The following is a 13848-nucleotide window of genomic DNA, read 5'->3' on the forward strand; positions in this document are numbered from 1 at the left end:
TCTAAAACTGTGCCTAACCCAAGTAAGTGCTTGGTAAATTGTGTGTATAATATATATACAATATACAGTATATATGTAATACACACACGCACACACAAAACCCCACAATTTGAAAACCCAGACAAAATGGATAAGTTTCTGGAAATGTAGAAAATGCCATGACGAGAAAAAAATAGAAAATGTGAAAGACCATTAAAAATTGAAAAGGTAAAATACCCCTGAAAAGGTAGAGGTTAATATACAAAATATAAAAAGAACTCACACAACTCAATAGTAAAAAACCAAACTATTTGATTGAAAAATGGACAGAGGATCAGAATAGACATTTTTCCAGAGGAGATATACAGATGGCCAACAGTGAAAGGTGCTCAACTCACTAATCATCAGGGAAATGCAAGTCAAAAACCACAATGAAATACCACCTCACACCTGTTAGAATACCTATTAACAAAAAGACGAGATCTTTTCAATTCTGAGATTCTCTAATTTTTAAGCAGCCTATTTGGGATGTTTTTTTTGTTTGTTTTTTTGTTTTGTTTTTTGTTTTTTTTCCTATTTGGGATGTTAATTAAAAAGTTGAACTGAGATCTAACAAACATATTCATTTTTATCAGAATTTGATGAATGTAGTTCTATAAACTCCTAAGCAGTTGGTAGGAAATTTGAGACAACACCCACTGTGCCCTTTTTAAAATGCTTTTACTGGGAAAAGGTCAAGGTGGACTTCTTCTCTTTCAGGACTCTGATGACATAGTGGCTTGAACCTGCTATCACCCTACATTTTTCTGAATGGCATCCTCATGGGATGGTCTCCTGTGAATGAAACAACCAACTAAGTATAAATAGAGCTCTTCTACCTCTAAGAATGCAAGTCCTCTTGTAGTTAAGACTAAGCAATGTTCCTATACAAACTGGCTTTAACTCTCCTCAAGTTAAAAAATAGGGGAAAGCATAGTTATAGAAACTTTTCCTACTCTGACAATGGGTAAAATAGAAAGGGCATGAGCTTCCGAATCAGATGGACATGGATTGGAATCCTGGTTCAGCACTAGCATTTGTTTGCCTTTTTTTTTTTTTTTTTTTAAAGATTTTATTTATTCATTCATGAGAGACAGAGAGAGAGGCAGAGACACAGGCAGAGGGAGAAGCAGGCTTCATGCAGGTAGCCCAACGTGGGACTCGATCCTGGGACTCCAGGATCACGCCCCGGGGCCAAAGGCAGGCACTAAACCGCTGAGCCACTCGGGCTGCCCAGCCACTAGCATTTGTGACTTTGCATGAGTTACTTAAATTCTCTAAACCTCAATTTTACTATAGAAAGAAAAATAAAACTTAGCCTGTGTGGATGTAATGAAGACCAGAAATGATATACATAAAGCAATTAGTACAGGGAGCAGCTTATAGTAAGCATCCATAAACTGCCCCTTTCTCTTCCACAGTTAAGATGACTACCCTACCTTAAAATCATAACCACAAATGTCAAATGGGCAACAATTCGGTTTCCCTATCTCAAAAAAAACCCTTTTATACCTTCTCCTTTTTCCTCCGGCATTCTAATCTTTTTGATTACACTCCCTTATAAATGATAAAATAGAAGTACATAAAAAAAAATCCCTTATCCTGTACCACCAAATCCACCAGTTGATCCTCAAATATGTCAGCACTTTCTGCCTCTCTTCTAGGGATATGCCATCCCTGGCTCCCATCTACACTGAATTTCTCCACAGTGCTTTTGGTTCTATCTTTTTTTTTTTTTTTTTTTTTTAAGAGAGTGAGTGAGAGAGCATGTAAGTGGGGAGGGAAGGCATGAAGGAGGGGCAGAGAGGGAATCTGAAAGGCTCTGTACCTACTCGGGAGTTCAAACAGCCCACCACCCTGAGATCATGACCTGAGCTGAAATGAAGAGTTGGCTGCTTAACTAACTGAGCTATCCAGGTACCCATGGTTCAATCCTTTTTCATCTTCTCAAGAGCTTCATTCTTGCAACCTTTACTAACGTATCATCAATTTCTTTCTCTATGGGATCCCTGGGTGGCGCAGCGGTTTAGCGCCTGCCTTTGGCCCAGGGCGCGATCCTGGAGACCCGGGGTCGAATCCCACGTCGGGCTCCCGGTGAATGGGGCCTGCTTCTTCTCCCTGTGCCTGTGTCTCTGCCTCTCTCTCTCTCTCTCTCTCTCTCATAAACAAATAAATAAAAATTAAAAAAAATTTCTTTCTCTAGGATGGCCCTTTCCTAACAATAACAAACATGCTCTAGAACTGCACTGTGTAATATGGAAATCACCTGACACATATGGCTGTTTAAATACAGGAGAATTAAAATACATTAAAAAATCAGTTGTGCTAGCCTTACATCAGGTGCTCAACAGCCACATTTTACTTGTGATTTTCATACTGGGCAGTGTAGACTATACAGTATTTCTGTTATTGGGGAAAGTTCTATGGGATAGCACTACTCTAGAATCTCCTATTTTAAAAACAAACAGCCCCTGCTCTGATACTACGTCCATACTCAGGCTGCCAACTCACTTATTTGCTTCCTTTAACAACAACACTTCCTAAAAGAGTTGTCTGTAGTTACTATTCATTTTTTCCTTAAGCTACTCAAATCATGCTCTCCTCTCCAAACGCCTCTGAAACTGGTCTCATCAAGGTCATTAGCTGAGTTCACGAAGTCGGTTGATGATTACTCTCCATTCCTACCTTGCTTGCTCTACAGAAAGTGGACTACTGCTTCCTTCCTCAGCTCTGAGAGACTCTGCTCTTCTGGTTTTCCAGCTTCCTTCCTAGCCACTCCTTTTCCTGCCTTTCCACCACCTGTGCTGTAAACCTGGAGCTGAATGGAGAGCTAAAAAGAAGATAGCTTAATTCTCCCAAGGGAATCTCACATAATCCTCATATTTTAAAAATTATTCATTTATTAATGCTTCAAAACTCTTCCTAGTACTAATCTGTCTCTAAAACACCAGATTTGTATATCCCACTACGTCACTGACATTTCCCCTGGGAATATAGCGGCATTTCAATTTTAACATATCCAGAAGAGAACTCTTGATTTGGGGGGATTTTCCATCCTCAAACCTGCATCAACACAACCTTAACCCTAGCAAATGGTACCAGCATCTACCTAGTTGAGAGTCAACACTTTTTCTCCCCTCCATTAATATAATCCATCTCTAAAAATTTATCCCAGATGTGTCCTTACCTCCATATTCACTACTCCCTCTGTAGTCCTAACCACCATTTCTCCCCACTTAGATGACAAGAGCTTTATAACTGATTTTCTTTGCTTTCATTCTCTCTAGAATTTGTTCTCCAGTAGCAAGCAGAATAATCTTTTAAAAACATTAGTTTTATGACACTCTCCCTGCCTAAAAGCTTTCTAATACTTCCCACTGGATTAAAATTAAATCTAAACCTCCTAGTAAGACCACAAGCTCTGTACGATCTGGCCCCAACCATTCTTTCCAGCCACTCATCCCTTTATTGATAATCCTTTAGCCACAGTGGCTTTTTCTTCTGTTCTTCACAACTCTAAATGAGTTCCAGCTGTAGAACTTCTGCATTAGCATAAAGTGTTCCTTTGCCTGAAACACTCTTCTCCAGGATTTTCGTAAGGCTGGCTCCTTCTTGTCATCAAGGTTTCAGTTTTCTTTAATATGACTTCCTGAGTGAATCTAAGGTAATCATCCATGTCTACCATATGACTTTATTTCAGTTACAGTAACTATCATGGATATTTTCTTATTTATCAATTTATTGCTTAGTGCCTGTTTTTCCCCACTAGATCGTAAACACTGACGCAGACACACTGTCTGTCTTGCTTATCCTTCCTTATACCCTTAGTACCTTATTAGGATATCTGAGACAAAATAGGAACTCAAAAAAATATGTTGAATAAATACTTATATCATCTGGAATTTGTATCTATATTTTAAAAGAACTGTTCAAATTCTAAGTGAGGACAATTTCTACCACATTTTCTTTAGTAAAGCTCAATATTTTCCAATGATTTTATTCTGGTTTGTATAAATGGCACTCATGGTTAGTATTCAATCTTGGAAGAAATACTAAATTATACACATATGCTACCCATATTTGTAAAAGTTAAAAACCCTAACAGCTTGGAAACAACATAAAATCTAATGGTTTGGAAGCTCTGAAACTTACCCTCTGATAACACTGAGGCAGAGTATTTTCCAACAATGGAGGAGTTCTCTGCATTAATATTCCAACAGACTCTCTTAAAAGAGGAATAACACTAAAGAAAAGAAAGAAAAAATTTATTAAAGCTACATTCTGACAATCCTATTCTGCAAGAAAGTAATAATGTAGCTCTCTATATTAGAATATAACAAGATTGATCAGAATAGTATGAGGAAAAAGCAGATAGTCTTTCTAAATTTTTCATGTGATCACTAAGTTTTTTCTTAAATAAAAGAGCCAGATAAAATGCATCAATGTATAAAACACGAAACCGTATTACTGAATAGTATTGGAACATCTAAAAATCTAAACATAGCAGTTACTCAACTGCTATCTAAAATATGGCTTCAATTGGCCAGAATCTTCCACAGTAATCCATAAGGCATATCATGGCTGACTGGTCCTTAATGTTTATCAAATATTTACATGTATGTAACTGAATAGCATGTAAAAGAATACACAAAAAATTAATATGGTACATTAGTCCATTCATCTAATATTTTTACAACTCAATTATATATCAGTCTTTCTTTAATTAAAAAAATTTTTTTTAAAGATTTTGTTTATTCATTCATGAGAGACACAGAGAAAAAGAGGCCAGACACAGGCAGAGGGAGAAGCAGGCTCCCCGTTAGGAGCCCAATGTGGGACTTGATCCTGGATCCCAGGATCTTACCCTGAGCTGAAGGCAGAGCCACCCAGGTATCCCTTATTTTTCTTTAATTTTTAAAAATTTATATCAGTCTTCTTTCATTATTTAAAAAATACATGGGCAGCCCGGGTGGCTGCTGCTGAGCCACCCAGGTATCCCTTATTTTTCTTTAATTTTTAAAAATTTATATCAGTCTTCTTTCATTATTTAAAAAATACATGGGCAGCCCGGGTGGCTCGGCCTGATCCTGGAGACCCGGGATCTAGTCCCACGTCGTGCTCCCTGCATGGAGCCTGCTTCTCCCTCTGTCTGTGTCCCTGCCCTCCCCACCCTCCGTGTCTGTCATGAATAAATACAATATTTTAAAAAAATAAAAATAAAAAAATAAAAAATACAGAAGCCTGGATATAACCACAGATCCAAGTGTATCAACACCTTTAGTGATAGGGCCCAAATGTCTGTGTGTATTGATGCAGCTAGTCTTCCAGCAATATGTGGAAATTACTGCTTTAAGCTATTTGGATAAATGTACAGAAACAATTAACAGTATAATGATGAGAGTGACTCTAATGCAATAGTTCTCTTAGTATCTAGATATCAAATTCACCTTACTCTTATTTGTTTTTATTTCTGACATATTAGATCAGAATCTTTCAGAGAAGGTCAAGGCATCTGGTTTTAAAAAGCTCTCCACATGATTCCAGTGAGTCAGGGTGGCAAGGCACTGCTCTACCCAGACTGAGAGAAAGGTCAGACATAGCTTCCTTAACTTAATAGCTTAAGCTAGTGTTCTCTTTTACACTTGGAGAATCTCAAAATTTCCAAAGTAAAACCCCTCCTAGTTACAGCTGTAGGAGATGGAGATAAAAGGAACATACATACATTTCAAGAAAGGCAGAAGTTAAAATGTACCACACAAATTAGTGATATTTCTTTTTTAAGAAATTGTTATTTAAGTAACCACTACACCTAACATGGGGCTCGAACTCAGGACCCCTAGATCAAAGTCATATATTCCTTTGACTGAGCCAGCCAGGTGCTCCCAAACTTAGTGATATTTCTGACAGGTGGAAAGGAAAAGACATTAAAAGAACGAAGACAATGAGAACAGAGACAGTGCTTGTCTTGTTCACAATTATATTCCCAAGGAAGCCAAGTAAAGTTCTGGTCAGAAAGTGGGCCCACAATAAATACCTGTTGGTTAAATCAATGATAGGTATATAAATATTAGATGCTTGAGAAATCTAGACTGAAGATAGGCAATGGCTACAGGGAAGCAATTACAAGTCCACTCCCACACTTTCTGTGCACAGTAATAAGTACTTGGATAATGAGTAAGACAGGAACAGAAACAACTAGGAAAATCAAACAGATACTGAGAGAAATAACTGGTGTCTAACTGGATATAGTGAAGAAATAGTGAAGCACGCAGGGATGCCTGAGTGGTTCAGCGGTTGAGCATCTACCTTTGGCTGAGGGTGTGATCCCTGTCTGGGGATCGAGTCACACATTGGGCTCCCTGTAAAGAGCCTGCTTCTCCCTCTATCTCTCTCCCTCTCTCTCTGTCTGTCTCTCATCAACAAATAAATAAATAAAATCTTAAAAAAAAGAAAAGAAAATAGTGAAGCAATATCAAGAGACAAAATCCGAAAGACAAGAAGTGTGGAGGGAATGGCAGTAGTGAAGATGAAAAACTCAATGCAGATAGGAGGTTAAGTCACGTTCAAAATGAAAACATTCTTTAGTCAGATTAAGAGCTAAGAATCATTAGATGCCACCCTTCAATCCTCCTTCTCCCTTAAAACTCCCATGCTCTAAATCACCAAGTTCTCATGATGTAACATCCTAAATACTTCCTGACTCCATTCCCTCCCCTTCATTCTACTACACGTCTACAATAATCTCATCTTCACTTGGGTTATTATAATAGCCTCCCAAGTGGGCCATTTTTGCCTCTAGTCTTATTTCAAGTCCACTGTGATCGGCAGCTTCGAAGATGGATCCCAATGGCCCATGCCTCCCTAGTACTCATGTTCATGTGTAATCCCCTACTCTTGAGTGTGGACTGGACCTTGCACTTGCTGCTAATGAAAAAAGTACAAAAAAAAAAAAAAGAAAAAAGTACAGCGAAAGTGACATGATGACACTTCTAAAATCAGATTAAAAGACTCTGCCTTCCATCTTGTTCACTCTGCTCTAGTTTTCACTCTTGGCTATCATGCTCTGAGGTATTCTACAGAGAGGCCCAAGTGACAAGGCACTGCAGGATGCCTCTGGAGAGGAATGGAGAGCCTCAGTCCAATAGCACAAAAGGAACTCAATACTTTCAACAACCACTTCAGTGAGCTTAGAAGTGGATTCTCTCCCAGATGAACCTTGGAATGACTGTAGCCCTGGCTGTCACCTTATGAATGACCCTGAGCCAGAGAGCCTTGTTGGCTATGAGCAGGTTCCTGAGCCACGATAAACTATAAGATAAGGCCTATTATTTTGGCTACTGGGTTTTTGTATAATTTGTTATGTATCCTTAGGTAACGACTACAACCATTCTTTATAAAACTATTAGACTATCTAAAATCAGTATCTGATCCTATCCCTTCCCCATTAAAAAAATCCCATAAAAGCTCCTCAATACCTTGGGGATTAAATGTAAACTCTTTAAAATGGTATATTTTTAGATCTGCCTCGCCTAGCTAGCTGCCCTTCCTATCAATTCTCGCTTCTCATTTTAAGCCCCCCCCCCTTTTTTAAAGATTAAAAAAAGATTATTTGAGAGAGAGCCAGCAAGCAAGAGCACAAGCAGTGGGTAGGTTCAGAGGAAGAAGGAAAAGCAGACTCTCCACTGACCGGGGAACCTGATGTGGGGCTCAATCCCAGAATCCTGGGATCATGACCTGAGCTGAAGGCAGATGCTTTACCAATGAAGCTACCCAGGAGTCCCATATTTTAAGCCCTCTAAACAAACACATTTGCACTTTACTTTTGGCTGTTCCTTCTTTTTATGCTTTGTTCATGATGTCAGCTCTGCCTAGAATGTTCCTAAACTGCCCTACTCTGGTTTCTATTCTTTTTTTAAAGTCTCAAGTGTCACCCCTTCTAGGATATATTTCCTGATCCCAAACTGCTCTCCAAACTTTATGAAATGTCCTCTCTGTGCTCCTAAAAAAAAAAATTCTGATACCTATGGTAATGTTAGAGGGAAAAAAAATGAGGAAATGGATAGAAACTGGAAGTGGGATTAAGGATTTGACAGTAAAGGAATATCAGTAATTCCTTCATCTGACCTGAAGAGCTGCGTTTGTTCCTATCTATTGGTATTATACAGGTAAGGATGCCCTGGGTTTATAAAAAAGACAAAGAAAAACATGATGGTAGTTTCACAAGGTATAATTCAACCATTATGACATTTTTCTTTCCTCTCTCCATCATTTCTCAGGAAAAAGGAAGGATCAGTCATGGAATGTTTTTATATCTAACTTACAATTTTTATGTTTTCCTACCTTCCTTACTGTACTTTTTAGAAAGTGAAGCACCAAAATGGTCCTCCTAGAATAAGAAAAAAGTTTGAGAAAATAGAGGGGTTTTTATGACTGTCTAGGAGGCATATAGAAAAATTAAACTATTTTGATAATTTCCTTTTCAATCTTTATCCCAAGGAATTGCTAATGATGCCTGAAGATATCTGAGGTGGAAAATGCACTCAAATAGAAAACATGATACTTGGGTTCTAATTCTGCCATTAAATAACTGGACAAATTGCACAGCCTTCTAGAGCGTCAGTTTTCTCATCTGTAAAACAAGGAAGTGGATTAAATAGGCAATTTCTTCCATCTTCATTTTTCATTTGATAAGAAAAAAATGGTCAAACTACAAGGAATACTAGTGCAAGAATATATGTGGAAATGAAAGGTTACTTTTATATATCAAAAAAGGGTATCATAACTTTTGTAATACCTAATATTTTAGAATACCTAGGTACAGTCTAATTTTTCTAACTTTTGTGTGAGCTAAAACACAATAAAGAGATGACTGAGTCCAAGTTTTAATAATCCTTGAAGAGATCAACCTTCAAACCTTAAGGACATTCTCCTAATAGTCTCTTAAGTCATCCAGAACCATCTATAAATTTATTCAAACCTTTTTTTTCCCTAAGATTTTATTTATTCATTCATGAGAGACACAGAGAGAAAGAGAGAGGCACAGACACAGGCAGAGGGAGAAGCAGGCTCCATGTAGGGAGCCTGACGTGGGACTTGATCCCGGGTCTCCAGGATCACACCCTGGGCTGAAGGTGGCGCTAAACCGCTGGGCCACCCAGGCTGCCCTTATCCAAACCTTTGTTCAAATTTTTATGTCTATATTCTGTGTATGTTGCCTCCTAAAGCCAGATACTCCCTGACACCACATTTGTTTAAAATGGAAGGAAAGAAGGAAGGAAACAAGGAAGGAGGAAGGAAACAAGGAAGAAGGAAGGAAGGAAGCAAGCAAGCAAGCTATATTTTCCCTTTTCTCATAAAATTTATTTTCACATGTGAACCTTAGTTTGAAGATTCTAGAACTGGTGAAGTTCCATGATCACAGATAACAAACTATTAAAATTAATAGGGAATTTAGAGATCATTCATTTTAACACTGAGTTCAAGAATCATAATGCATAATCCTGGTTGGCTCAGTTGGTTAAAGTCTCCAACTCTTGATTTTGGCTCAGGTCATGATCTCAGGGTCATGAAATCAAGTCTGTCTGGGGCTCTACACTCAGCAAGTACAAGGAGTCTGCTTAAGATTTCTCCCTCTGCCCCCTCCCCCCTGCTCAAGCTTTTGTGTGCGCGCTCTCTCTCAAAAACAAAACGACAAAAAAGAATCATAATGCAAATAAACATTTTAATAAAGTTAATTTTAAAATAACTAAATAAAAGATATCATAACTGATATAAGGAAATAATTAGAATAGTGTATTTTTTTGGTAAGGGTCAATGAGGTATTTACTGATTTTGCTGTATTATAAAATTCAAAATGGTTGCCTGCTTCAGTAGAAAAAAAATTTTTTTTTAAGATTTTATTAATTCATTCACGAGAGACAGAGAGAGAGAGAGAGAGAGAGAGAGAGAGAGAGAGAGAGGCAGGGACACAGGCAGAGGGAAAAGCAGGCTCCATGCAGGGAGCCTGACGCGGGACTCGATCCCGGGTCTCCAGGATCAGGTCCTAGGCTGAAGGCAGCGCTAAACCGCTGGGCCACCAAGGCTGCCCCTTTTCTTCTTCTTTTTTTTTTTTTTAAAGAGTAGGATTTTAATAAAATGTTTACATTTAACAGCAGCAAGCATTTCATGAAAGCACACTGATGTGTCACACTAATTCTGTCTAACTTTGTCTTCTGAAATTATGCAAGGATTTCAGCTATAACGATACTGTGGTCATGAAACTGTGGTGGAAGGAGAAAGGTGCTTGCTAAGTCTCATGGTGATACGCAATTTAGAACCAAGGTCAATTTCTATAACAATTTCAAAGATCATAAAAATGTAAAAGAAACCTGCAGAAACTTTATTTTTGCCTTTTAAAATTGTGTTTAGCTCAGGAGTTTGTGTCCATATTTTTCTGATTAACTATCGTAATGGGAAATCATAAAACAGATTTTAGCATGGATCTATCTACCCATAATGAAAGGATATGGGGAAAAAGACAAGCTTAGCAAATTCCTGACTGAGCTAACACTTAGAGCTGCATCCAAACCCAAAAAGTAAGCATTTGGAAACAATTAGAGGTTCACTTCTGGTTGACTAACTCAATTCTAACGTTAACAATGAAACACCATTTTCCTAGCATATATAAAGACATGAGTCATTAGGTATATGAGTTTACCAGTAAAACAGGGTAATGGTTTTATTCTTCAAAAGCTGAAGGTAAATCAAATTTATAATCATACAGTCATAAACATAAACTTAATGTAGGCTTAAATGCTAACAGATTAAATAAGCAGTAGTTATTACTTTTTATTGCCAGTAACTTTGCAAATGAAACTATATTCAAATTTCACTTTAGAAGTAGTTTTTAGTGAAAGTCTCACCATTTCAACAGTAAATTATCTAGCAGTAATTATGAACAAGCCAAACAAAAGAAAAGGGCATACATATGAAAACTTTTGAAGAACACACTAGTGATAACTATAATGCTTAGCAATAAAAAATTTCAGAGAGCTGAAACTACTACTTATATCTGAGAATAAACATCTCTTATAATAATTAAAACATGATTACATTTTAACTTGGCTTATGGGCTCAGTCCTTCTCCATATTATTAGGGATTCTTGCAATCTATGAACCTAGAAAAAGATAGTTGTACTTCTTAAAGAACCCATAAATTCAAAGGTCTGATATATGTCATATACTTGAAAATGTTCAGTGGACAAAAAGCCAAAGAAAAGTGACCCAAAGTTGAAATATACATTTAGACACAGTAGTCCAATGGCAAGCTATAAATATGCAGTCATATTTGCACAAATACAATTATTTCATAGCGATGAACAATTACCTATATTAACCCAGAATTTCAAGAATTATAATGCAGGGGCAACTGGGTGGCTCAGTCAGTTAAGGTCCTGACTCTTGATTTCAGCTCAGGTCATGATCTCAGAGTTATGAGACCAAGCCCAGCGTGGGGCTAATATAGAAGAGAACTCCAAACCACAGGGATTGTGGTTTACCTTATATTTATACTGAGTTTCAAAACCTATGGTTTAAATCAATGCACATTTACAGAGTATCTACTTTTGCCAATAATGGTGATAATCAGATACCATAAAAATACCCCCAGAACTCAGAGCCAAAGTCATGAAAAGGTCCTCCTTTTCCTTAAACTTCTGGAACTTCGGTATAACATCTAATGCGTCTGGACTTTGGACCAAAAGCACTAGTAAATAATGTCAAATTAGTAAATAATTAGCAATGCCTTTGTTTAGGCAACACTTAATAGTTTTTAAAGTGCTTTATAAATTTTTTATTTGATCTTCACACCAGCCTTAAGGAACCTTAATGAAAACATCCCATTCTGAAATGACAGAATGTCAGATATAGGCAAGATTTTGAGATACTTAGGCCAACTCTCTTATTTGATGGAAGAGAAAACCATCTCTGAGAGATTAAGACAACTTGCTCTTTGTTACACACTGGCAAGAGGCAGAGCTGGATGTGCCAATTCCAACGCTAAAGATCTCTGCACTACGCTACAGTGTCTCATCATGATTAAGTCTTCTAGAGTCAGAGATCATGTCATGGTTCTTGTTATTCCCAGTGCCCAGCACAGGACTTGGACTTTAATAAGTAATTGGCATATGTCTGCTGAATGTATAATCTATTTTAAAATTTCAAACACAGTGGAAGATTTTAAGAATACAGAACAGCCTTTGTTTGATAGGACTTTCAACCATTCAAAGTAACAGCTAAATAACAAAACAATAAAGGTTCCCTCAATTTAGTCACTCCCCAAAAGAATTCCTAACAGATAGAAGCAATAGTATCTTATCCTCTGTTCAAGTACAAGTGAGAAAGAATTGCTTAGGAAGAAGCAATCATCATTCCCAATACTTGATTTGCGATTTATGTTATAAAGGCTCTTTTCTTCATTCTCATGAATAAGAAACTAAAACCACACCAGCAATGTAAGAAAGAATTGATTAAATGATCTATGATGCAGCCATAATGAACAAAGGTGCAGATAAAAAAATGAATGCAAATTTACACTGATGTCTTGTCAAGAGGTAAGAACTGGGAAGAGACAATGGAACCAATGAAGTAAGAGGGCAAAAAGAGCCACAAAATACCTAGTTTTGAGAAGACTGTGCAGGAATAAATTCACATTATTTGTGAATTAAATATGGTAACACTTGTATTAAAAAGATAATGAGACCTGGAAGATCCTCCTCACTATTTCTACAACCCATGTGAATGCAGTTGCAGAATGGACAAAAGCAGGAGATGAAGTTCTTTAAGGAAATTTGTATTTTGAAAACAGTACAGAGGTGAAGACACAGGATCTTGCTTAGAAAAACCAGATAAGATGGCAAGAAATATTTATCACAACTATCAAAATCAAATTAATTATCATTCAGATAGCTTCAATGATCAGAAGTTTTAACTCAGAACAAAAAGACATTGAGTTCAGTAAGAAAAATCCAAAAGGAATGGAACCAAAGTGCTGATTAATCTCTAGGTTCAACAAGGTTATTAGGAATCTGGGCTAAACTGTATCTGTCTAGTGTGAGTTAAAGAAGGATCTACGTGTAACTGATTCAATCTATGTGGTGTTGAAGCCATAATATTTCCTCACCATATAGTAATGGAGCTTTGCTTCTAGAGTGTGGTCCTCTGAAGAAATCCTGCATCCATGAAGGACACCAGAGACAAGTAGCAAAGGGGCGTCGTTAATATGCAGCAACTTCCCTGCCCTCTTAAATGAAGGAGGCAGTCCCCAACTATTTGTATTTTTTTATTCTTTCCCTCTTTTCTCTCTTTTTTCCCCACTTGATAATGAAGGAATGAAGGTCAGTTAACTGGGGGGAAAAAAGGGTATGTTAACCATCATAACAGAGAGACCATTTAAGTGAATGGTGGTACCTGCTTTCCAAAAGCATTCCTTTGGGAAGAAAGGTAGGCAAGCAATTAACACACAATGCTTCCCAATTTTTTTTTTTAAACCAATTTGTTCTAGACTTTATATATCTTAACCCATTTATTCCATACATGACAAATTATGAGGTAGGTACTACTATTAACCCCACTCTGAAGTTGAAAAATTGAGGCACAGAGAGGCTTAGGCGCCTTGCCCAAGGTCACACAGCTAAATGGTGAAACCAGGATTTGAACCCAGGCACTTGCTTTTAGCAAATGCTCTTAACCACTGCACAATATTTCTTCCAATGAAATCACCAACATGGCTTTGCTAGTACTCACAGAGCACATTTGCCTATACGAGAGGTTTGACTTTACAGGAAAAGCTGA

General features: G+C 37.4%; 1 protein-coding gene across 1 annotated transcript in view; it reads right to left on the minus strand.

The window, feature by feature from the left end:
• Positions 1-13848, minus strand: part of SLC30A7 (solute carrier family 30 member 7) — a 90666-nt gene that overhangs the window by 17254 nt on the left and 59564 nt on the right. Inside the window, exon 9 of the mRNA XM_025417477.3 lies at positions 4171-4261. Within this exon, the coding sequence (XP_025273262.1) occupies positions 4171-4261 (91 nt within the window). The remainder of the gene's footprint in view (positions 1-4170; positions 4262-13848) is intronic.

This window comes from Canis lupus, chromosome 6 (genome assembly GCF_003254725.2).
Source record: "Canis lupus dingo isolate Sandy chromosome 6, ASM325472v2, whole genome shotgun sequence".
NCBI classification, from domain to species: domain Eukaryota; kingdom Metazoa; phylum Chordata; class Mammalia; order Carnivora; family Canidae; genus Canis; species Canis lupus.